Source organism: Mastomys coucha, unplaced genomic scaffold (assembly GCF_008632895.1).
Source record: "Mastomys coucha isolate ucsf_1 unplaced genomic scaffold, UCSF_Mcou_1 pScaffold5, whole genome shotgun sequence".
Classification (NCBI taxonomy): domain Eukaryota; kingdom Metazoa; phylum Chordata; class Mammalia; order Rodentia; family Muridae; genus Mastomys; species Mastomys coucha.
This window is the reverse complement of record NW_022196911.1, coordinates 57,265,354-57,290,834: the sequence shown is the minus strand read 5'-3', so window position 1 is coordinate 57,290,834 and position 25,481 is coordinate 57,265,354. Positions and strand designations below refer to the sequence as shown.

At 41.2% G+C, this 25,481-nt stretch overlaps 1 protein-coding gene across 7 annotated transcripts in view; it reads right to left on the bottom strand.

Moving 5' to 3' along the window:
- Nucleotides 1-25,481, bottom strand: part of Specc1 (sperm antigen with calponin homology and coiled-coil domains 1) — a 293,053-nt gene that overhangs the window by 100,101 nt on the left and 167,471 nt on the right. For all 7 annotated transcript variants that reach the window (XM_031353951.1, XM_031353952.1, XM_031353953.1 and 4 more), the window contains one exon: nucleotides 5,868-7,450. In XM_031353951.1, coding sequence (XP_031209811.1) covers nucleotides 5,868-7,450 — 1,583 coding nt within the window. The remainder of the gene's footprint in view (nucleotides 1-5,867; nucleotides 7,451-25,481) is intronic.

The window sequence follows — 25,481 nt, the reverse complement described above, 5'->3', positions numbered from 1 at the left end:
AAAAAAAAAAAAAGAAAAAAAAAAAAAGAAAAAGAAAAAGAATACCTGTAATACATATGGTCCAATCTTTGAACACTGGCTCCAGCAAATGATAAATTAGACTAATTAATTGTTTTCTGCTTTGGTCTGTACAATTGGAAAAAAAAAGATAGGGCTGAAGAGATGACTCAAGGTTATGAGCTCTTGCAGCTCTTCTAGAGTACCTGAGTTTGGTTCCCAGCATCCACATTAAGGAAGCTCATAACAGTTATCACTCCAGCTCCAGGAGATCTGACCCCTCTGGCTTCCATGGGCACCTGCACTCACATGCATAGGCAATATACACCTACATATAATTAAAAACAATTTTCTTTAAAAAGAAAAACTTATTGTGGTGTCAACAGTAAAAGCTGAAGTTTAACAATCTACAGTTTCTGGGAGTACTATTGCTCAGCTGGGACAGAAATCAGAAACAGGGAAAATGCAGCTCCCTTAATGTCTGAGCTCAGACCTGACATCAGTAATTCTGCTCTTTAGTGTACGGTATGCCCTGAGTGTCAGCAGCACAGCGTCAAGCCACTGTTGGTCAGTCCTCAGCAGCCAGAACTACTCTTTCTTGGGACCTCTCTGGAAGGCTCCCAGTGGTAGGGGCAGCCCCTCTGCAGGCCTACAGCACTTTCTTTACCTGTGATGCTTGCATGGTTCTCAGCTCTCTGCTCCCAGAAGATCTGCCAGATATAATCAAGACTACCACCCATTGTTATGATCTGTTCTTGTGCAACTAGCTCAGTCTAGTCTATCCAAGATACACTAGTGGAAAATAAAATGGCCAGTGGGGACTAGGCTGCAGCACAAAGGGATAGTGTATAAGAGTGGGGTCTTCTGGACTACACCCTCATGAGACAGAGGGGAAGACAGCTCATACAGTTAGGGAAGGACAGAACCACAGACACACAGTCACTGGTCCACAGTCTGTGCAAGGGGTACAGGAGCTGCCTGTTTTAAGACCAATATATAAGTTGTTAGATGTGTTTTAGGTAGAGGTGTTCCTCCCTGAACAAATTGGGGACATCTGCAAAGTGCAGCTGTGGAGTAAAGGAAGGGTGAGCTGAAGCTGTCATGTCACAGGGAAGATTCAAGGAACCATGCAGGGAGTCTGGAGTGTTTGTGGCCAAAGAGTTTGTGGCAGTGGTTACTATAGTGGTCCATGGTACAGAAACAGCAGCTTCCACGGCAGCCATGACAGCTGGAGCAAAGCCCCTTTCAGGGTTGACAGAATGACAGGCTTCAGGTAACTGAAGAAGTATTTGCTTGATGGAGAGCAGCAGTGATTTCCAGAGGTGGCAGGAAGGGCACGAGGGGACAGAGAGAAGACACTGACGCTCACCACATGGATAGTAGTGGTTACCAGCTGACCTTGGCCTCTGCCCAGCCGTGAGCTGCAGCTTTGCTGAGCTTCAGGCCAGCTGCCATTGCCCTGCCTTGACAAGAGGAGGGTGTGACGGCTTATCAATCAAGCAGCTGGGCTACTCATTTTAACCAACTCCCGACAGCTTTAGTCATTAAAGAAGTATTTATAACCACTACCCAGCAAAATTCATAGTCTTCTCCAGGAAACTTTATGCAGTACTTAACTCTTAGCCAAGGTCCTTAAGGGAAGAAAACAAATGACCAAACAAATCAAAAAAACAACCAAACAAACAAAAAAGATATTCCCAAGAGTATCTAGAACACACAAGAATACAAAAATATTAGTTGTTATTAAAATATGATAAATTTTCATCCGACCATTTGACAAAAGTTACTAAATACCTAATATGTGGGAAAAGCCACAATGCTAAAAGAGTATAAAGAATACAGTAAAACAAAAGAACAACAGCCTGAGAGCGCTGCCAGGAGTAAGAATGTGGAATGGATGTTGTTTTTATTTTAACACCTAGCATAGTTATTGCAGAACTCATTCTGTTTCATGCTACAGAAACAGAGGCAGCCATAGTGTTCTTACTGTTGTAAATCTTTTTTTTAATTTTCTTTTCCTCTCCCTCTCTCCCTCCCTCCCTCTCTCTCTCTCTCTCTCTTCTATGTTATTCTGCCCAGAAAGAAGTTGTACTAGTATATTTACGCTTCTGCTATTTATAAGAAAAAAGGCTATCTTTACCCAGAGATAAAGTGAGAAATGAGAATTTGCCTTTGAGAACTAACAGTGAGCTGCAAAAGTAGGGCCGTATCTGGGAAGGATGTGGACAGCATGCGCTGCCCTCCCACGCACAAAGGGCAGAGATGTGGAGGCATCGCTGCTCCTCACAGGTGAGTTCCTGCTCCCATAGTTTGGGCTATTCAACTGTTGGAAGGGACTTGCCTTGTCTAACATTTATGTTTTAACTTGTCTACCAGGTCAGGACTTGTCTAACATTCATGTCTTAAATGCCAACTAGAATGTCAGTTACCCATGTACATGTCTCTTTCTACGAAGTAGGATGTCAGTTCCCAGGGAAGTCTTGGGAACTTAAATTTTACTGGACCCTTACTCAAACTGGAAGTCTTGCTCCAAATAGTTTCTTAAATTGGCGCAGGTGTTTCTCTTATGTTGGGGTCCATCCTAGGGGCAGCTCATAAAAGCAATACCATAAAAGCTCATATACAGTTACAGGAAGTGCTGCTGGGTGGCTGGTTTGGGTCCAAGCTTATTGTGGCTAACTATACAAAGCAGTTCTAAGTGACTTCTGTTGTGACTGGTTTCCAAGAGCAACAAAGCACAGACCATCCTAGTAACAGCATGTGAGAAAGTCTCCTTAGGACATTAGTAACAGCACAAAATGGCAGGCTAGCCAGGTAACAGTTACCTAGGCCTGAACAGTTTATCTAGGCTTCAACACGCTCAAAACTGTGAATCAAAATAAATCCTTCCTTTCTTAAGTGTTTATTAGATGTTTTGATACAGCTATGAGAAAAGTATTGAATACTGGAAGTAAGACTTTTTAGATGTGGTTAGGAGGGGGACTACCCTCACGAGAGTATAGTACAGTCTTACAGGCTCTCTCTTGCTCAGGGACTAAATGAACAATGACAAGTTCCTCTTATAAAGGGAAGCTGGCACCTCTGCTCACTCTCTCCCTCCTGCATTCTCACATCAGGTAGTTAGTTTCTTCTTCTATTCTACCATGAACAGAAGTCACAGTAACCCTCAAGACACTGTTACTTGACTTTAGACTTCCAGCACCTTGAGCTAGCAGCTCAAATAATTCTTCCTCTTTCTGAATTACCCAGTGTAAGCAAACAGAAAATAGTTTAAGAGGTCTAGGATTTTCTTTTTCAGTGTTGATGACTTATAGAAAAGTACTACTCTCTGTACACAAGACAGTGCAAAATCACAGACCTGGAGTCTTAATATCTATTTAAAAAAAAACCTGTGTATGTAGCATTATACTTCATGTGGTTTTTTTCCCTTAGACTCTTAACTAAACACTGGCTAGAATTCTATTGTCAGTACATAACAATTCTAGTTGGCAGAAAAATCAGTAAATATATGGGACTATGCAAATAACAGTTTCATTACTGAAAAGCTATTTGATTTTAAGTATATATTTGTAATGTTGTGCTCTACTCCACAAAAAAAAAATATACATTTTTCTATGTCCTCCAAATAGATTAAATTTATACAAGAAAACTCTAGATTTTATTGTCTTTACTTTGGCTAAGCTATTAGAAAAGGCAAATTCATACCTTTAAATCCAACCAGGGTAAGGTAAAGTTAAAGAATTTTACTCAAGAAATCAGGAAGGAAAACAAATTATAAATTTTTTTTTAAAAAAATAATAAAGGTAGAAATAGTTTAGGCTGGGGGTGGTGCTTTACACCTTTAATCCCAGCACTTAGGAGGTAGAGAGAGGCCAGTCAGTTCTACAGAACCAGTTCCAGGACAGCCAAGGCTACACAGAGAAGGCCTATCTCTAGAGAGGAGAAAAAAAAAAAGGTTAGAAGTGGAAGTTGTATAGTAATCTAACTGGTTTATTGTATTTATGGATTGTAGTCACACATACTATATTCTTTTATACAGAAAGATAAAATATATTATAATTCTGTCAATATAGGTTTGCATACATACCTAGGTATATACCAACTGAGAAAAATGTTGGCAGATTTTTTTCTCCAGGTGATAGGATTAAAGGCAATGCTTGATGCTTGTCCTCTATACTTTTCTATACTTTTCCATATTTTACTAAATCTTTACTAAAACAATGCTAGAGAGATGAGTTTGAGGAAAGACTCAAAGGTCATGGGGAGCTGGAGCGCTCAGTGTTTGGAGCACTTATGGTTCCTGCAGGACACAGGCACTGCTCTCAGCACCCACATGGCTGCTCACAACCACCTGTAACTCCAGTTCTAGGAGATCTCATGATCTCTTCTAGCATCTGTGGTCACTAGACCCACATGTGGTGCATCTATACACATGTAGGCAAAACACTCATACATATAAAATAAATCTAAAAATGTGTTCTTTTAAAAGAGGGTCCATCTGGGAGAGTAAACATTTTGTAAAATAAGTACCGAATACTCTTTAAACAAAAGAGAACATTATTATTTTACAAAGTGACTTAATGCAAAGTTTCATTTATCAACATACAATTCAAATGAGCACCTAGCTTATGCTTCCACTCCTTCAATAAAATACCCGTGAATTCACAACACAAACAAAGATACAATCTCCTCACACAACCTACCACCGAGACAGAAAGCAACTGAGGACAGAACTGGACAGCAGCTGATGGATCCCCAAACAAAGGAAGCAACACTTGGGATTTCTCCAGGAGCTCAGAGCATAAACTGCTTTTTTGAATCACTGACAGCCATCAAATAAAGGGGGAGGATGCTTACCCCTCCCCCACCTCCCCCAGCAGTTTCCCAAGTCACAGATCCAGAGCTGGAAAGCCAGGAACAAGGACCCAGCGTGCATTCTGTGAGGCAGAGGACTATCACACAGTCACCACCAATAATCCTGTACCACACGACAACATTCCAGCCGAATCAAAGAGTTATTTTAAAAATGAAAGCCATGATCACTTATTTAATCTTGGGCCCTAAGCTAAAAAACATCCAGGAAATGATTAACAGATTTGAATGACATAATTTAGTACCAAGTTTTGGCAAGGGCCCAAGGATGCAAGTACTCTCATGAACTGGTGGGAACAAATTGGCATATTATTTCTGGCAGGCAATTTGGCTAAATGTGTTGAAAGTCTTTAAAATGTTTATACTCTGTGACTCACTAAGTCAACGTCTAGGAATTTCTCCTGAAGAAATAATCAGAGATATATAAAAATTTACTTTTAATATTCTAAGACCAGAAAGAACATAAACAACCAATAGTACACACATGGCAGAAACAGTGGCCTGGTGAATATAAAACAGTTGCATGATAAATACTCACTGGCATTTAAAACAACATTTTAAAAAGCCAGTGCTAGAATATGCTCAGAAAGTATTAAATGTATCAAAAAGCCCATTAATGTATACAGGATGGCTCTAATTTTTATTTTATTCTATTTTTTGTGTGGTGCTAGGGATCAAATCTAAAGTCTCAAAGAGGCTATGAAAGTATTCTACCACCAAGACACATGCCACCCCTGACGGTCTTCATCACTACATCATAGCATCAGATGTAACTTACAATACTTCCACTAATCTTTTATCTATCTGTACAGAAATCTGGGTGTTTTTTTTTTTAAACTTTGGAATCTCCAGGTCTAACCTGCCTAAATTCTAATAGATTTTCAAACCAGACTGCTTGGATTCACAAATACAGTTGAATAATTGATCCTCTTTGGTTCACAATGTTAAAGTCTCGAAGAGAAACGTCAACAAATACCAGTTGAGAACTATCTTCTTACCTTAGCTAGCAGGCTGGAAACATGTTTAATTTCACCATTTGCTTTTAGCAATTCTTGTCTGAGCTCTGTGCAGGACAACTGCAACTGATCTTTCTCAGCTCGAGCCACTTTCAGCATTTCCTGAACCTCGAAGTTCTCTGCTGTCTGCGCCATGCTACTGCTGGCCTCTGTGGCTTTTTGCTTATCGGCCTCCAAATGAGCCTTCAAGGACCCATTCTCCATTTTCAAGCCTTCCAAGGTAACTCTGCATTCCTCCAAAGTTTTGGCCATCACGCTATTATTACACCGTTCGTGTTCTAGGAACCCATTCAGCTTTTCATTTTCTTCCTTCAGGTGCTTAATCATGTCTATAGCTCCTTGGTTTTCTTCCTCAACCTTCCGTAGGCTACAGGTCAACTGCTGCTGAATGTTGAGTAGCTTCTCTCTTTCAAAGCGGCTCTTCTCAAGAATATCCGTGCACTTCTGTTCCAGCTCAAGGATTTTTCCTCCTTGGGCGCTAGGTTCCTCATTCTTCACTCGCTCTTGTAAAAGGTTGATCAGTTTCTCGTTTTCCTGACTCAGCTGTTCTGCCCTCTCTCGGTGCTGGTGGAAGGAGGTCTCCAAAATGGTCTTCTCATCCACTAGCTTCTCATTCTCAGCGGTCAATTCCTGCACCATCTGCTGCTGGTCGGATAATTCCTGCAGAGTAGCCTGCAGCTCTTCTGCAGTGCTGTGCTGATTCTCCTCCATCTTCTGGATCTTCTCAGTAAGAGATGCCAAGGACAGCTCACTTGCATTGTTTGGGGAACTTCCAGTAGGGGAGCCCTTGGAGCTCTTAAAAGGGTTGCTAGTGACTGACAGGGGCCGAGATGGGGTGTCTGCAGTGATGTGCTCAAAATCTGAGGCATCCGGTGACAGAGAGGCTTTGGTGACATCACTGCTTGAAGACCCTGATGTCCGCAATGCACTCCCGTGTGTGCTTCTTCTGTACTCATCCGTTTCACTGGACAACTCATTTCCAACTGGGCTTCCAAAACTGGACTCGTGAGTTATAGATGTCGGGCAGCTGCTGTCGCCAGTGTGACTTGCTGCCCCTTCTGAATTTGGTGACTGCTCAAGGTAAGTCAGTTTCTCCTTCAAGGCCCTGTTCTCTTCCTCTAGGTCAGCAAGCTCTTTCTGAAAGGTCTTGTTCTTCTCCTCCAGGGTTCTTATCAAAGGCTCTGTGTCACTTACTGGGGCTGATGTTCCCTCTGCACTTGGGTCTGAAGCATTGGCGTCCTCAGTGCTCAGGGCCCACCTCTCTTTACATTTTTTTAGTTCACTTCGAAGCCTGTTGATTTCACTGTCTTTGGTTTTGGCTTCTGCCAGAAGTTCCCGTACCTGGGACTCGAGCACAGCCTTCTCTGCACCTTCATGCTCTTGCTTAGGTTTGGCAGGGGTGGTCCTTAGATGCTTGGTAGGAGTGGGATTGCAGGAGGAAGTTGGACTGGAGCCCAACTTCTTTGAGCTGGAGGGACCACGTGGCACAGACCTCTCTCTGGAGATAGTTACTGAGAGTTCCCGTGGAGCTGGAATGCCTGTCCGTTTAGTTGTTGGAATAGTCCCTAAAGACAAAAGATGAAGAAAAAATTGAAACAAAAAAAGAAAGAAAATATTTTTATAATGAAACCCAAATGTCTTCCATATATGGCATAGAGGATGCTATGGCTGTCACCCTTCATCCAATTCTTCCTCCTCTAGGTATCTTCTCAGTAAGAGATGGCAAGGACAGCTCATTTGCATTGTTTTGGGAGCTCCCAGTAGGGGAGCTCTTGGAGCTCTTAAAAGGGTTGCTAGTGGCTGACAGGGGCTAAGATGGGGTGTCTACAGTGATATGCTCAAAATCTGAGGGGTTTCGAATAGGGTTTCTGTACCTCCTCCCTTGAGCTTGTGTATTGAGGAAAGCAGACTCTTAGCCTGAGCAAGCCAGAACAATCCTATCCCCTGAGAACACATAACTCAATTACGATCTATGGACACAACCAGGAACCCAAAGCTGCCACACTAGGCTGGGGCCTCAGAATGGAGAAGTGCTTAACTCTCATCAGAGAAGCTTCTTCTTGCAGTGGATGGATGAACAAAGAGATCTGCAACTGGACAGCGTGCAGACAGTGAGCAACGTTGGAGTACTCAGCCTAGAAAGTATGTCTTTATCAACCCCCCTCCTTCAAGGCTGAGATATGTACAGAAGAGCAGGTGGAAAGATTTTAATGGCCCAAAGTGATGGGTAACTCCAAGAAAAAGGTGTTTCCGCAGAACAGGACTGATAGACATATGGACTCACAGAGACTGTGACAGCACACATATGTCCTGCACAGACTCAAACCAGACCAAAGCCCAGCACCGAGAAGGAGAAGTGGGCACAAAGTCCCACCCGTAACCAAGAAACTATTTGCAATGGATACCTGCTGGGAAAGAAAAAATTAGTTTTCTCCAATGTAAGGTTACAGGGCATGTCAATCACACTCCAGGACAGGCTCCCTGCCCATGAAGAGTTGGCCCAAACAAAATGAACTCCATACTTTTTCATGTACATTTTCTTTAGTTATTATTGACTTTTTAAAAAGTTTGCTTATCTATTATGATTTCCATTTTTTGTTAGGTTTTAAGAATATGATCAAAATATACTATATGGAAAATACTTTCATTTAAGTTTTTAAAAGATCTATAGATACCAGAAAAAAAATGAAGTAGAGTGCAAGAGTGGGCCGCTAAATATCACTAGCATGAGGAGAAAAGCACATGGCTGGCAACCACTCTGCTATCCTGAGGAAGGTAAGACTCTGCGGTACAGAAAGAAGGAAACCAACTTCTTCTTTTTTGTTTGTTTTGTTTTGTTTTTCGAGACAGGGTTTCTCTGTGTAGCCCTGGCTGTCCTGGAACTCACTCTGCAGACTAGGCTAGCCTCGAACTCAGAAATCCGCCTGCCTCTGCCTCCCAAGTGCTGGGATTATAGGTGTGTACCACCACCGCCCGGATGGAAACTAACTTCTTAATAGCATCGTATCAGCCTTGGAGCTTGGCCTATTGCTGGACTTGCAGTCACAGCAGCTCACTTACACATTTCCTATAAATTACTCTGAATTAGGTTCACTATAACTTGCAGCTTAATACAGCTATACAGGTAATGTTGAGAACTAAATAAAATGCAAGTTTATTTACATTTCCCAATAACATATTTCAGCTGAGTGCAACTTTGAGATAAGAGGGGCTTGGGGTACAGCTGATATTGCCTAGGATGTCTTGGGCCCTAGATTCCACCTTCAATGAGGAAGAGCAGGTGCAGTAAGGGAAGACTCTGAGGAAGAATTAGAAAACAAAGTTGGTACTTGGGAGGCAGAGGCAGGCTGATCTCTTACCTCAAGGTAAGCCTGGTATACAAAGTGAGTTTCAGCAGCCAGGGCTACACAGAAAAACACTGTCACAAAACAAAACAAAACAAAACAAACAAAGAAGAAGTAAGAACAAAGAAAAAAACAGAATTGGTGTGCTTCTTTATATTCATAGAGAAACAAGAATAGGATAAAGGTGAGGAATAGCTACAAATGTAAAAGAAACTGGTAAAACGGAAATAATATAAAATTTAAAATATTATTATGAGAAATATAAGTACAAGGATTTTTTTTATTTTACTATATTGTAGATAAGGCCAATAATAGCTAGGGGTAAAAACATTTTAAAGCTTACACAGAAGCCAGGAGTTGGTGGTACATGCCTTTAATTCCAACTCTTGGGAGGCAGAGGCAAGTGAATCTCTGAGCTGGGGGCCAGCCTGGTCTACAAAGCAAGTTCCAGGACAGCCAGGGCTACAAGGAAAAAGCCTGTCTGGAAAACAAAACAAAACAAAGCAAAACAAAACAAAAGGGTTCACACAGGGATCACTGAGAAATGAAAACTCTAGACTTCAACTTTCTTAAGAACTGAAAAGACTGATGGAGTCTGGGCTGTAGCCTGGTCTCTAGTCAGGAAGGATCTTGGAGATGACCCATTTCTCCCTCTCTAACGTATAGGAAGGGGATGTAGAATGCACCTTTGGCTGGTCACAGTCTAGTGTTAAGAGATTCTGAGTCCAACCTGGCCCAGGCTGCCTAAAAGGGGAGTAGCAGCTGACCTCAACACAGCCATGACAATGGGCAGCAACAGTAGCCCCGCTGCTAAGTCCTGCAGAAGCTCAGCCACAGTACTATACAGAGACACTGGTTCTTTAATTTTTAAATTATGTTAGAGATGGAGAGACGGGTGAGCACTTGTTGCTCTTGCTGAGGATACAGGTTCAGCTCACAGCACCCACATGATGGCTCACAACTATCTGTAACTCCAGTTCCAGGCATCTGACACCCTCTTCTGACTTCTGCAGGCAGACCACTAGGCCCTCATGTGATGCACATTCATGAACATACAATAAATAAATCTAAAAAATTGTGCTCCTCAGACACTGAATACTGTGACACACACATAGTTGAAGACATCTAGTTACCTCGTTTGCATCACACTAAATTACTCAATAAAGAAAAGGTTTAATTATTCTTATAAAATGAAGATTGCAACCACTCAGCAATAAAATGTTTTTGTAACACCAATCCTCTAGAATGAAGTCATCTTGGAGAGGACCAGGCTGAAGACCGGAAGATCGCGGATGCTTCATAGTTACTGTGTCCATCCAACAGGCAGACCTGCAGAGCTAGGATTATCACAGCAGCATCTGCCATTCCTCAAATATCACTTAAATGAGGCTCCTCTTCCTTCCTCCCTCCACTCTCTTTCCACCTTTAGTCATTTGTTGCTTTTTCCATCCTTTTGCTGCCAAAGTTTGGTCTGTTCTCCTTATAATTATTATCTGTGCTTTGTATAAACCACTCAGAATGTTTTTTAACAGCAAACCAAAGTTTATTTATGAAACACCAATGTGTTGTGAAACATACAGTACAAATATTTGCTGCATCTGTTTTTTCCTTGTTAAAACTAAACTGGTCTTTCTCTAAGGCTTTGTGTATCTCTGTATCCTGTCCATTTTGTCTGACTTTCCCCTCCTCTTTTCTTTTTGCAACCAACCAATTGGCCAGCAAATCTTATAACCATTTTAGAAGTGTTCCTGTGTTGTTCTTTTCCTTTTGTTTTGGTCTGAACCTTGAATATTCTTTAAATTTCTGAGACCACTTTTTCTCGGGTTTTCCTGATTCCAGCCACCCATACGTACCTTTGGGACAAACTGAACAATTAGTTAAGCAGCTTATCCTTATTTCTGTCACAGAATCTATGTTTCTTTTTTTTTTCCAGATAGGGTCTCACTATGTACCCCTGGTTGGTTAGAACTCTCTACGTAACCCAGGCTGGCCCCAAACTCATCTGCCTGTCTCTGCCTCCCTTTTGGGATTAAAGGCATATGCCACCATGCCAGTCACAATCTGTTTCTTATCCAAGACTATTCGAACATCAGACTTCTTCTTGTCCTGACCATGGTACTCAGCCTCATTCACGTCTTGATTCTCAACACACCCAGATAACGCTAGTCAATATCCTCAATGTTATACACGAGCAAGGACTTTCCAGTGCAGCTACTTTTGGGTACCAACACTCCCCACAGTAGTCCCTCATCCATACTCAGTAAGCTCAATAAACTCATTGGTTCTCTAGGGTGAACTTTAATGAAATTGAACCTTGGTTTGTCTTTGGGACCTTATGGGAAGCAACACATGTTGCTTAGCTCCTCCCCTGCTTGGGAGAAATTTTTAACAACAAATAGTAAATTCACTTGTTAAAGCTATTATGTCTTGTGGTGTTCAGAACAGGAACCAGTAAATAAAATGTTAAAAGGATGTAAAAATGGAAACTCTTTTACTAAAAAGGAATTTACATATGTATATAAAAATTAAGATGATTGTATGTTTCCAGAATGAAAACTATAATGCTTACTCAAATTATGAAGGTCTGAGTAAGTTATTTAAAGTACATGAAGAATGAAACTTAGAGATGCTATATATGGTTATTAAAATTTCAAAGATCAACAATTTAAAGGACTGGCTAAAATGTGTATGTCTAATCAGAGTCTATTTAGAAATGGTTGGTTATTGAAATATATTGAGTAGTTGAAAGTACTGACCTTCTGGCTGTTCAGTAACCAGTCTTCCAGGCTATGCTAACTAAAAGGAGAACCATTTCTCCTGGCTCCCAAGGTCAGTGAGGTCCTAGGGGACTGTGAGCTAGCTCTTGAAATGTCCAATAACTGTAGCATCATTTATTCTCTTGTTCAGGGAAGCTTTCTTTGTACTCTAACCAGCATCTAGTCTACAAAGAAGGTCAACATGGAGGAAAAGTTTCCTCACTGCCTCCAAGGAAAATCACAGTTAGGTCAAGCAAGGCCTTTGGTTTCTCCTCACCAATATGGAACAACTGGTAAAGAAAGGCTAGGAGGTCGGATGCTCCTCTCAAGCCAAGTGACCTCTGAGGATTAGATCCTAAACTAGCCTTGACAGTCTGAAAAGGAAAATTAATTTTGACTACCTGCATGGTCTTAAACACTCAGCAGTAAAGAATGACCAAAGACTACGAAGATTGGTAATAGTCCCCCAAACACAAGACATAGATCTACATGAGAAGTTTAAACAATATATCTCACTAATCATTTGCTTCCTGATTTAAAAACAAACAAATGAACACACACACACACACACACACACACACACACGCTGTTCAGATATAAGACTTACTTCAGACCCAGGCTCACTGCAGGACCTGTCTATAATCAAGAAAGACTGCTCCACGACCATTGATAATTTATAGCCTGCTCCCAGTTTTAGCCTGAGCCTGCTTCTGCTTCCCATCTGACACTGTTATGGAACTAGCTGAAAGCTCCTGCATCAAGGTGAGAGTCCCAACCACTATGCTTTCCCTGCCATGGAACTATGGGATAATGGTAAACCCTTCCCTTCAGTTCTTCTTTAGGAAGTTGGTCAAGGTGGTCAGAAAAGTGACTAATAGAAAACTGGTGCCAAGAAGGAGGCCATTGCTATGATAAACCTGACCACATCGTTTGAAAGCTTTTAGAACTGTGGAAGAAATGTGGAAGAGTTTGGAATGGCAGGCTAATGAGAAGCTTTAGTATCTAGTCATCAATTAATGGATGGTTTTAATGGAAGTTTAGATGACCAATATCTAAAGAAATGCAGACAGTAAACTATTTTATGTTTCAGAGATGAACATGGATTCTATTAGGACCTGGGCTAGAAACTATTCGATTCTGGCAAAAAATCTGGCTACATTCTGCCTGAGTCCTGCAAATCTGAATAAAACTGAATTCAAAATGTATGAACTAATTTGTTTCAGAGAGCACAGCATTCAGACTGTAGCTACTGCTCACTGCATTTACCCAGATGAATAGTGAGTAGAAAGTGGAAAGGACTAAAAGCTCAGGACTCTGAGGTTATAGACAAAGAGGATATCTGGTTTAAGATAAAGCACCTTTGTGCTGGGACAAAAGGGGAGGAGCCTGACCTCACCCATTGAGAGCTCTAGGGCATAATCTAAATTCATTTGAGAGTGCCTGGAAAGAGCCTTCAGGATTCCTTGGTGAAAAATGGCTGCCTAGGGAAGTGTTTCAGCAGGTTTAGCCATGAAGGCAGTCTACTGAGAACCCAGGGAGCCAGGCTACGTCCTAAACTTTAAACAGAACTTGTCATTATCCAAGTGGTGCTGGTTTTGCAGACATGTAAAATGCAAGGAAGAGGCTTCTGTTGAGATTCCAAAAAGCTGCTGAGGCAGGTAATGTGCAGCAGGGTCAAATCCCCTTCATGGAGCTCAGAAACAGGCTCTGAGTGATGCTGGGAAAGTGAAGCTAAAGCCACTAAGGTTGTATAATTCCAGGATGTTGTAAATGCCATGAATGTGGGAAAATCACCAAGGAAAGCCAGGCTAGGAGAGAGGCCACATGTCCCCCCATACCCCCATAACAGACTTGAAGAGATGGAGCGCCAATGATGTCATTACAAATTCCAGATGTGGGCTGGAGAGATGGCTCAGCAGTTAAGAGCGATGACTGCTCTTCCAGAAGTTCTGAGTTCAACTTCCAGCAACCACATGGTGGCTCACAACCATCTGTATGGGCATGTGATGCCATCTTCTGATGTGTCTGAAGACAGTGACAGTGTACCCACATATATGAAATAAATGTGGCCGGAGCGGTGGCAGAAAGAGCGGGGCCAGAGCAGGCAGGGCCAGAAAAAAACAAAAACAAAAAACAAAAACAAACAAACAAACAAAAAACAAAAAAACAAACCCCAGATGCTAGACACAAGGCTACAAAGTCACACAGGTTTTGGGGTCCTTTTTTGATCCTGTCTTTCCTTGCTATGCCCTGCCGCCCCTTCCCCCCACCACCAATTCCTTCCTTTTAAATAGGAATGTTTACCCAATGCTTTGTATACTGGGTGTAATTTGTTTTTATTTTACAAGCCTTAAAGATGTGAGTTTGCCATTTTAGATCTTTGAACAGTGTCAAAACTGTACTAATATGGTGACTTTGAAAATGACTTGATGCCAGGCAGTGGTGACTCACGCCTTTAATCCTAGCCCTTGGGAGGCAGAGGCAGGTGGATTTCTGAGTTTGAGGCCAGGCTGGTCTACAAAGTGAGTTCCAGGACAACCAGGGCTATACAGAGAATCCCTATCTCGCGGAAAAAGAAAAAAAGAAAAAGAAAAGAAAAAAGAAAAAACAAAAAGGAAATGACTTGAAAGCATTACTGTGTTTTAAGCTAGCTGTGTGCCTATGGGGGCCAGAGGTATAGTGCTATAGTTTACATGTAAAATGCCTCCCACAGTGTCATGTGTTTGAACACGAGGTCCCCAGCTGGTGGTACTGCTTTGAGAGATCCTGGAACCTTTAACAGATGAGGCTCGGTAGAAGTAGTCATTGGGGAAAAAAATCTATTAGTTATATAGCCAGTGCTGCTTTGGCCCCGCCCTTCTTTCTCCTGACTTTCCCTCTTCCCATCTGCTGTGACACTATCAGTAGTCCCAAGTTCAGATGCCAAGGCTAGAACTAAAATAAATCCTTCTTCTCTCAAGCACTTTATTTCACGTATTTATGGGCAGGGGGGGGGACAACAAAACAGTCATAAGAAAAATAACTACTATAGATGCCCAGAAGCAAGTGGAAGACACGTCTAGATTAGTTCTAGAGGTCAGAGTGCCAGAGAGGGAGTCTTTTACAGAACACCTAATTGTATAAAGAGGATTAAAATAAAATGAAAATAGTGAAAGACCAACAACCTATAACCTATAACTTCACCCTGTGTAGAAAAAGAAATACAGAGTCATTACACAACTACAGTTATGTAGTCATACTACATAAACTACCTATACACAGAACATGGGAGACTAATTCCAAAATCATTTGAATAGTGTCCTGCTTAAAGGTGAAAACGTTAAAGAACAGATGAAGAAATTGAGACACAGATGATAAAGTAGAGAGAGCTGGCAGGCAGAGAGGATAGCATTTAACATTCACCCTGGCCTTACTAATACAAGGATACTACATACAGTTGATATGACTAGAAATAAAGATGTAATGCATTTTTAAAAGTTTTAAAAACAACAGGGGCTGGAGAGATGGCTCAGCAGTTAAGAGCACTGACTGTTCTTGCAGAGGTCCTGAGTTCAATTCCCAGCAACTGCATGGTGGCTCACAACCATCTGTAATAGAATCTGATGCCCTCTTGTGATGTGTCTGATGACAGCTACAGTGTACTCATATAAAATAAATATATATATACATATATGTGTGTGTATATATATATATATATATATATATTTTGGTTTTTCGAGAAAGGGTTTCTCTGTGTAGCCCTGGCTGTCCTGGAACTCACTCTGTAGACCAGGCTTTTTTTTTTTTTAAAAGTAACAACCACAAAGACGAAAAACAGTGAGGTACAAAGAGTTAGATCCTCATCTATCATAAAAAGAAAAAAAAAACCTATAAATGTTAGAGTTTTTAAAAACTCTTAATAGCAATGTCAAGAGAAGACAAGCCACAGCCAGAGATATTTTGCAAATGACATCTGATAAAGAACTGTTATTCACAGTATATAAAGAATTCTCGAAGCTTAATGATGAGGAAAAACAGCTGCTTAAAAATGCACATAACTTCTGAATAGATGGATACCTCACCAAACAAGATACCCAGGTGGAAAACAGGCACCTGAAAGGTGCTACAGAGCATCATTAGTAGATGGCAGACTACAACAGTGAAAGCTGAGCATGGCTGCTCACACCTATGATCTCAGCAACTGGGGCACTGACACAGGATGCCTGCCAAGTGTTTGAAGACAGCCTGGAGTACATGTGAGACCCTGCCTTAAAAACAAAACAAAAACCCCAAACAACAGTGTGATGCCATCATAAACACATCACAATGTTTCCACAGTCTCGTGAAAACACCAAAGGCTGCCAAGGGTGTATGTCTTAGTTTCTTTTCTGTTATGATAAAACACCCTGATGAAAAGCACTCAAAAGAGAAGGGGTTTATTTTCACTCACAACTATAGGTGACAGTCCATCCTTGTTGGGAAGTCAAAGCAGGAACTTGAAACAGCTAGTCATAGCCACAGTCAAGAGCAGCAAGAATGAATGATGCCGCCTGGTATTCAGCCCCTCTCTGCACTTATACACCAAGACTCAACCCGAGAACGCTGGGACACAATAAAAACAACCCCCATAAGCATGCCCAACTCTTGAGCTAGACAACTCTTCATTAGACTCTCCATGGTTGGTTGGTTGGTTGTTTTTTGAGACAGGGTTTCTCTATGTAGTAAGCCTTGGTTGTCCTGGACTTGCTTTGTACACCAGGCTTGAACTCACAGAGATCCACCTGCCTCTGCCTCCTGAGTACTGGGATTAAAGAGTGACTTTTAATTGTCTTTAGTACCTCCCAGCACTCAGGAGGCAGGGGCAAACAGATCTCCCGGAGTTCCAGGTTAGCCTCCAGGACAGTCAAGGCTATATTTGATTACAAAAGAAACTCTGCCATGGGCGGGGCTGAGGGGTGAGGGGAAGACTCTCTTCTTAGATGATTCTAGACTGTGTTAGTTGACAAAAGTAGCCATCACAGTGTGGAAACAATAGGAACTCTCATTGCTGGTGGAACCTAAATGCTACAGTAACAGCGAAAGACATTTCAGGAGTTTTTTACACACTGTATTAAACCAAATACTTACATGACCCAATAATACACTCCTTGTTTAAGCAAATAAACTGAAATGTTATAGCCACACAAAAACTCATCCAACAGCAGTTCACCACCCTATTCAGGGTCAAACAACAACCCTTTCAGAGGGATCACCTAAGACCACCAGAAATACTTAAATTACAATCATAACAGCAGCAAAATTACAGTTATAAAGTAGCAACAAAAATAATTTTATGGCTCTTAAGCTCTTGCTCTTACTCTTACCTCTTGCTCCCTCTCTTCCCCTCCCTTTCCCCTCTCTCTACCTAGCCATAGCCCCTCTCTCTCTCTCTCTCTCTCTCCCTCTCTCTCCCTCTCCCTCTCTCTCTCTCTCTCCCTCCCTCTGTCTCTCTGTCTGTCATACATATTTTTCATTGTTTATTCATAACAACCTAAACTGGGAGCAACCAAAATATCCTTTAGTGGGTAACTGTATATTATGAAATACTACATAATGCTTTAAAAAAAAAAAGTGTCATTGAGCTATGTGAGTCAGCTATTACTGTAACAAATTCCTAAGATAATCAACTTGTTACAATACAAGAGTTAGGGCCGGAGAGATGGCTCAGCGGGTAAGAGCACTGGCTGCTCTTCCAGAGGTCCTGAGTTCAAATCCCAGCAACCACATGGTGGCTCACAACCATCCGTAATGAGATCTGATGCCTTCTTATGGTGTGTCTGAAGACAGCTATAGTATACTTACATATAATAATAAATAAATCATAAAAAAAAAAACAAAAAAAAATAAGTTGTTCTGGCTTAGCTTTTGAAGCTTCCAACTATGAGAGGTTAGCCCCATTGGATTTTGGCTTATGGCTTATATAACCATAGACATATCAGGCAAAAAACTTTCACCTTATAGCCAGAAACAAGTGGGAAGGGTTGGAGAGCAGAGTTCCACAATTTCCTTCAGGGCTCACCTTATGGCCTAAAGGCCTCCCATTGGGCCCCGCCCTTCAGTTTCCATCACCACTCTACTAAGCTAGGGATTGGGCCTTTAATGTGGAATTTATCCAGAGAATATTTATCCAAACATGAAACAGAAGTCAAGAAAAGACGCATTAGTGAGTAAATGGAGCTGATCTGGTAAGGCTGTGTTCTATATTCAGAAAACACAAAACTACTACAGCAGTTAAAAAAAAAAGAATCAGTTAGGGCTTAGGAGAAGGGACAAGTAGGCAAAGTACAGAAACCGTTCTGCACGATACTAAAATAGTGGATATATGTTATTCTACATTTGTCCAAGAATACACACCACCAAGGTTGAACCCCAGTATAAACTATAGGACTCTGAGTGATACTGATGAACCAACACAAGTTACCTAACACAAACAAGCCAGTCCGGTGAGCCCTGTTGATAATGGGAGGCTGTATACAATATGTGAGCAGGAGGTGACGTGCTTAAAACCAATCTAGAATATAAAATGTATGTGCACATTTATTTATTGCATTTATTTATTGTAAGGGGGACATACATATTTCATAGCACATATGTGGAGGTCAAAAAGACAAATTTTAGGAGTCGATTCTTTCCTTCAACTGAGACTTAAAATGGTGAGAGTGTGTATCAAGGATCGAACTCAGGTCACCAGGCTCGGTGGCAGGGACCCTTACTCAGAGCCATCTCTCTGGCCTTCAGTATATGTATTTTAAATGGCAGTAATAATCATGATCAAATAGCTGCCTCTGAGAAGGGGAAGAGATGAAAAAGGAAGGCAGTTCTGCTCTGGATTCTCACTAGCTCCTGCCCTCTGTCATTCCACCCTGTGCATACACCACCTGTGCAATCAAAGAAAGAAAAGCAATGTGAACACCCAATCCAGTGTTGAGGCAAGCAATCAAGTTTTACAGGCAGCACTGAGCCTTTGGACTTAGAGCAAATGAGATTTAAAAAAAAAAAAAAAAAAAAGGCTGAGACAATTCAGCAGACACTCTGCTATAAGGAACTATAAAGAACTATAAGATAACTTGTGTTATCTATCACCTTTTAGCCCCACCTTAAATTTGTAAGACAGGTTTTTCCAGGGCTGGGCTGCCTTTCAGGAGTCTTGGTGTAGTGCTTTTGAGAAATACATATTCTCCAACTAAAGTTAGTGGAGACTACTTTGAAAATCAAACAGAAGAAAAAAATAGACATTTGCCTCATGGTGGTAGCACACACCTTTAATCCCAGCAGTTGGGAGGCAGAGGCAGGCAACTCTCTATGAGTTGGAGACCAGCCTGGTCTACAGAAAGTTCGAGGACACCCTGGAAGGGCTACACAGAAAAGTTCTGTCTAGGGGGAGGAGGGAGGTCTACTCATCCAAAAGAGCTGAGTTACTTGCTCCCATTGTTAAAAGCAAACAGTAGCTTCAGTGTTAGAGATGTTTGTGTAAAAAGATAACTGAATCTTTTTTAAGAAAACAAAATTAATGTCACTCATCCTTACATAGGAATTTGGGTTAGAATTTAAAACACTTGTAGATCTATATCCCCCTCTTTCCTAAATGCTCACTCTCTACCATGGCCACTATGAAGAACAAACACTCCAGAAGAGGGGGGGAATACAGCTTCTGAACAAAAGACCCCTAACACTCAGAGGGGGCTCTAGCCTGAAGAGGACACAGTGACTGCTCTGTGCTGCATTACAGCACAACACAGGAGGACACAAAGCAGCAGTGTGTGAGGAAAGATAATGCTATGGTCTGACCACTCTCACAGGCAGCCCACACACTGGCTGCTCTTACTCATCTCCAGAAGCCAAAATGCAAAATGGCTCTGGAAAAGCAGCTTCCAATGTGTGAAAGTCTGAGAGGTGCAAAGCAAGCAGAGATGCCTAGTTTTCACTAGGGCCAATGTGGCCAGAGGGGTGCCTAGCCCCAGAATTCCTTCTGCAAAGTTCAGCCTTTCCTGAGCACTGTGTAGGCCAGTGAAGTCCTCATTGCCTGACTCCAAAGTTTGGCACCTCTGAACAGAAATCTCTCAGCATTGTGTAAAGATAAATCACATGGTCTCTCGGCAGCAAACACCAAGCATAAGGGGCTGTGTGTTTGGAGGTGGGGAGTACTTTAGTGAATGAAAAGATCTCCTTCTCCACATGCAGCCTTGCTTCAAGGAGAGATGGGGAAGGCATGACCCCTAGTTTTGTGATGATGCTCCATTCAAGTCAGAGCTAACTAGTATAGATCACAATAGACTTCTATGCTGGCTCACAGTAGAGCTACGTATATAAAAATCACCATGAACTACATTCCCTGTCCGGTGCTTTGGTTTTTCAGAGCATTTTCACACACACACACACACACACACACACACTTACTTGAGGCTAATAAAATCACACAAGGTCATCTTTTGGTTCATTTTTGTCTCGAGGCAGGATCTTGTTAAATTGTCCAGGCTGACCCTAACACTTGTATGTATCTGTGAGCCCTCTGCCTCAGCTTTCCCAGCAGCTGGGATTACAGACATGTACTGCTATTCCCAGTTTTTTTAATGGTATTAGCATCATCTAACAGATAATAAAACTGAAGATCTAAGAGGTTTCACTATTTGCCTAAGGGTCACACAGTAAATCTTCTGATGCCTAAGAAAGTTTTAAATCATGTAAGTTTAGAACTAGAAGAAAAAAAATGATGCAGCCCCATTTTTCATATCAATTCATGTAACTTCTGGTATTTGCTGAATCCTCATGTTCCAGTCACCAATGAGCACTTTGAGTGAAAGAGAAGCCAGACCCAGGCTCATCCAGAGCTGACAAGCTCACAGTTGGACAAACCGTCTTTATCTGAAGCTGAAATCTGTCTTCCTTATCTTGTACACAGTGGTTCCAGGTTCTTGGTGAAAGAATAAAGAATAAAGAATTCTTCTGCACAAAGAATAAACTGACTGCCTCTTCTGTGTAACCTCTGGGTTTATAGAGTAGTTTTCTTTCTTGCTGATCCTCTATGCTTCAGTCAAAGCAAGGCATTCCTAATTCTCCCCCAAAAGGCCTCATAAGACTCAAGGTTAGTTTACACAATAAACTGCCTAGAGATTTTTTAATTTGCCAAAAATCACTCCAAAACTACCTAGAACCGAATGCTTCTGATATAGTCTAGGTTAGAAATCTTTTACAATGGCAAATGCAACTTAAGCTTCCAACAACACAAAGAAAAGGTTTTAGCTGGTACAACTGAAAGTCTAGCATCAGGACAACTTGAGACTGCTGTCTCTTGCTGTTGCCTACCTCCCTCAGTCATCTTTGTTAGTACACTACCTATCCTCATAGCAGAGATGTGGTGGTTCCAGAAGCACTTGGTCCCACACATCATAACCCATCAAGTCCATGGAGCAAAGGTGTCTCCTGAAGTTCCACCAACTCACTCTCTTGGACCTGAGATATTCTTTAAACAATTAATACCAAGGTCAATGCTTCAATGTTACCTACTGAAAGGAGAAAAACCATGAGTTATCCATAGAGAGGCCCTGGGAAGAGAGTGAGGTAGAAGCCAGGAAATCAAACAAGCATTCAAATGAGGTCTGATCAAAGCCACGTCAGTTCTCTATTATGGTATACTAACAGTAATATGGCAGATAGGAAATGGAACACTAGTGTCCCCTAGTCTCCCTTTAGCCATGGTGACCTTTGGTGGATGATTAAAGCCACAGATACTGAACCCTATCTATGCTTCCCCACCCCGCCCCTGCCCCCAGACCGCCATACACATACAGTCCTATAATAGAATTTAATTTGTAAATTATGCATATAAGAGATTAACAATAATAAACAACTATGACAATACACTGTAATAAAAGTTAAGTGAATGTGGTTACTTTTACAAACTCTTATACTATACTCTCCCTTCTCTTGATGACTTGAGATAATATAATGACCAAATTATGATAAAAGGAGGTGAAGGATGTAAACACACAGGGCTGCTAGGTAAGGGTTATTTCAACACCCTCAGAAGTCTACAATCAATCTGACAATCAAGATGTAGACCAAATGACTAACAGGAGGATAGGTTAAGCAGCATGGCTAATGGAATGATTAACATCCAGGCTCAATAGAGTAAGATAATGGGAAATACCATGGTGAGCAACTAAAACTTAAGGGTTTTTTCTATGACTTTCAAGAGTATTTTTGGACCAAGGTTGACCATAAGTAATTGACTAAAAGCATGGAAAGTAAAATCAGGTAAAAGGAGGTTGAGTCTACTATACACTAACCCAATTGAAAGAAACACAGGACTTTAGACTCCAGTAGACACTATTAAGCAACAACTGGAAAAGGAAAATTATATTCGCTATTTAGCATATAACAAAACAATTAAAAGACATTGTTTTTTAAAAATATTATTTATTTTTATTTATACAAGTACACTGTAGCTGTTTTCAAACACACACCAGAAGAGTGCATCAGATCCCATTACAGATGGTTGTGAGCCACCATGTGGTTGCTGGGAATTGAACTCAGGACCTTTTGGAAGAGCAGCCAGTGCTCTTAACAGCTGAGCCATCTTTCCAGCCCCAAGACACTGTTAAATAGAGGGAAGGCAGGATACTAATCACACTAGAACTATGATTAGGCCAGCATTTCTGGGTACAACGAACAGCTCAGGATGGGTGTCTATGAAGTTTCTTCCGACATCAATAGAATAGTCTCACCATGGCTGCATCGCTAAACTTACATGTCTCATCTGTTACCACTGTTAGAGGACAGATGTCCATAAACTCACAGCTTGACAGAACTACCTTATGTTCTCATAATTTTAATTTGGGGAGACCTTGTTTAGCCAGTTCTCACCTAGATTCTAGCTCATGTGACTCCAGTCTAAAGTTGACTGTCTTGTGGTCACCTGGAGCTGTGGCTGGGCTGGACATTCTGCCTGCCTCACAAACACGGATGGTGTCAGATGGAACTCAGCTGAACTGTCCTAGTGACCTCTCCAATACGGTTATCTCCCAGATAAGTTCCTTATAGAATGGCTCAGAGCTCCTGCAAACAGGAAGCTGCATAGCCTCTCGCAGCCAGTCTCTGTAGCCACACAGCACTTCTGCCCTATCTGTCTAACTCAGACAGCTGTAGACCTGCCCAGATTCCAGATGCACAACCCCCATGGAAGAAGTGGTGAAGTCACACTACAGAAAAGCATGTGGGGTGGAAGACAGAATTATGGCTGGGTCTGGAAATAATGTCATACTTTAGTGGACATTTATTTTGCCTCTATTTCCTAGAAGGATGTCTGAATCACTAAACATCCAGACATGGAAGCAGACATATCGGTAGCTGGACAGTTCAAAGATGCAGGAAGAACTGCCTTTAAGTTCCCTCCTGGTAAAGAAAGGATCAGAGGTGTTCTGTATTCTACTGCTAGCTGGGACCTCTTTACTCCAGTGCCGCCGCAGACGCAAAGGAAATGATGAAGACACATTATGTGTTTCACTTCATTCTTCAACATTAAGCTCTCAGAGTAATAACAATGCTTAGTACTTTACCACTGAAAGAATACAACGGATGACCTTCTTCTCTTCAGCCTCTGACTTACTAATATTTCAAAATTTAAGAAAAACACAAATGTAACTTTCTCATGTAAAATCTATCCTGGAAAAAAAAAATCATTTACAAACATTCACTCATTCAAAACTCTTTGCAGCCAGGCTTGGTGACATATGCTAGTAGACCCAGCTACATGGAAGGCTGAGGCAGGAAGTTCACTTGAGCCCAGGAATTTGAGAGCAAGTGTCTTCAACCAATCAAGCAACCAATAACAAGCCTCTATGAAATAGCTACTGTTTTTACATCTTTTACCAAGGGGGAAACTGATGCACACTTAGGTCAGAAAACATGTCCAAAGTTACACACTTTGAACTGACAGCTTTTTTTTTTTCTTTTTGAGACAGGGTTTCTCTATACAGCCCAGGCTGTCCTAGAACTCTGTAGACCAGGCTGGCCTTGAACTCAGAAATCTGCCTGCCTCTGCCTCCCAAGTGCTGGGATTAAAGGCATGCGCCACCACTGCCTGGCAATGTTACACACTTTGAATTGGGATTTAAACCCAGAAAATGTAGGCTTCAAAGTTCATATATTTTTTCAACCTTTTTTTTAAAAAAAAAAAAAAAAAAAAAGACAGGATTTCATGTAGTCCAGGCTAGCCCCAAACTTGATCTTCTACCTCACACTCACAAATGTGGGAATTAATAACCAGTGCTATCATGCCCAGCTCCTAAATTCATATTCTTAACCACTAAACTCCTCACCTCTTTACATACAAAATAATAGCTCTTTCTAAAGTAAAACCAAAATGCCTTCCCTGGAGACAATATTGGCCCAATTAGAGACAATATTGAACCCTAGAACAGTAGTTCTCAACCTTCCTAATGCTGTGACCCTCTAGTACATATTGCACTGACCCCAACCACAAAATTATTTTTATTGCTACTTCATAACTTTAATTTTGCTACTGTTATGAATTGAAATATAAATATCTGTGTTTTCTGGTAGTCTTAGGTGACTCCTATAAAATGGTTGCAACCCACAGGTTCAAAACCGCTGCTCTAAAAAATACATTTTCCTGGACTCTTAAGTTGATAAACACGACACATTTAGGGATGCAGCACACACATCAATGACATACAGTTTTAAGCACAGTTGGTCAACAAACTATGGTTCTTTGCTTGGTTTTCATCTGTTTTGCTTTTTTGAAACAAAGTCTCACTATATTGCTCTGGTTGGCCTGGGTCTGCTAAGTAGACTTGGTTGGCCTTGAACCTCCAAAGATCCACCTACCTCTGCCTCTCGATTGCTGGGATTAAAGGCAGAAGGGCCATCACACCCTGTCCATTTTCAATCAGAACAGTACTGCCGGATCACTTTTCAAAAAGATTACAATCCTTCACAGGACACTGGCAGTGAACAGTGTCCGTCTCAGTCCCTCAACAGCCCACTGCATGGAGGAAAAAGTTTTTCTTTATCTTGCATTTCCATGACTACTATGTTGAATCTCTTTTCCTCTTTCATTTCTTCTGCATTTGAACAGTTTATTGCTAATGCCTATTGATCTTCAGCATTTCGGCTTTGGCTACAAATTTTGTTTATAAGTTCCTATATTAAAGGAATTTTATATTATCCATAGAGTGTTACATTTGTCCAAATAGAAGCTATCTGTACCATATTATCTTCTCATTTTACAATTTAAGTTTATTTTTCACTGATACATTAAAAATGTAAAAAACTCACACTAATGGGGAATGTAATGTTTCAAGATACATATATACTATGTAATATTTAAATCAAGTTAACATTTATATCTCACTTGCTGTTTTTATCTTTTTCTTGGTGTGTGTGTGTGTAATGTATTCAGTATGGTATCTGCAGTAGTCAGGGGTGGACACTGGAAATCTATTAGTCTTCACGGTTTT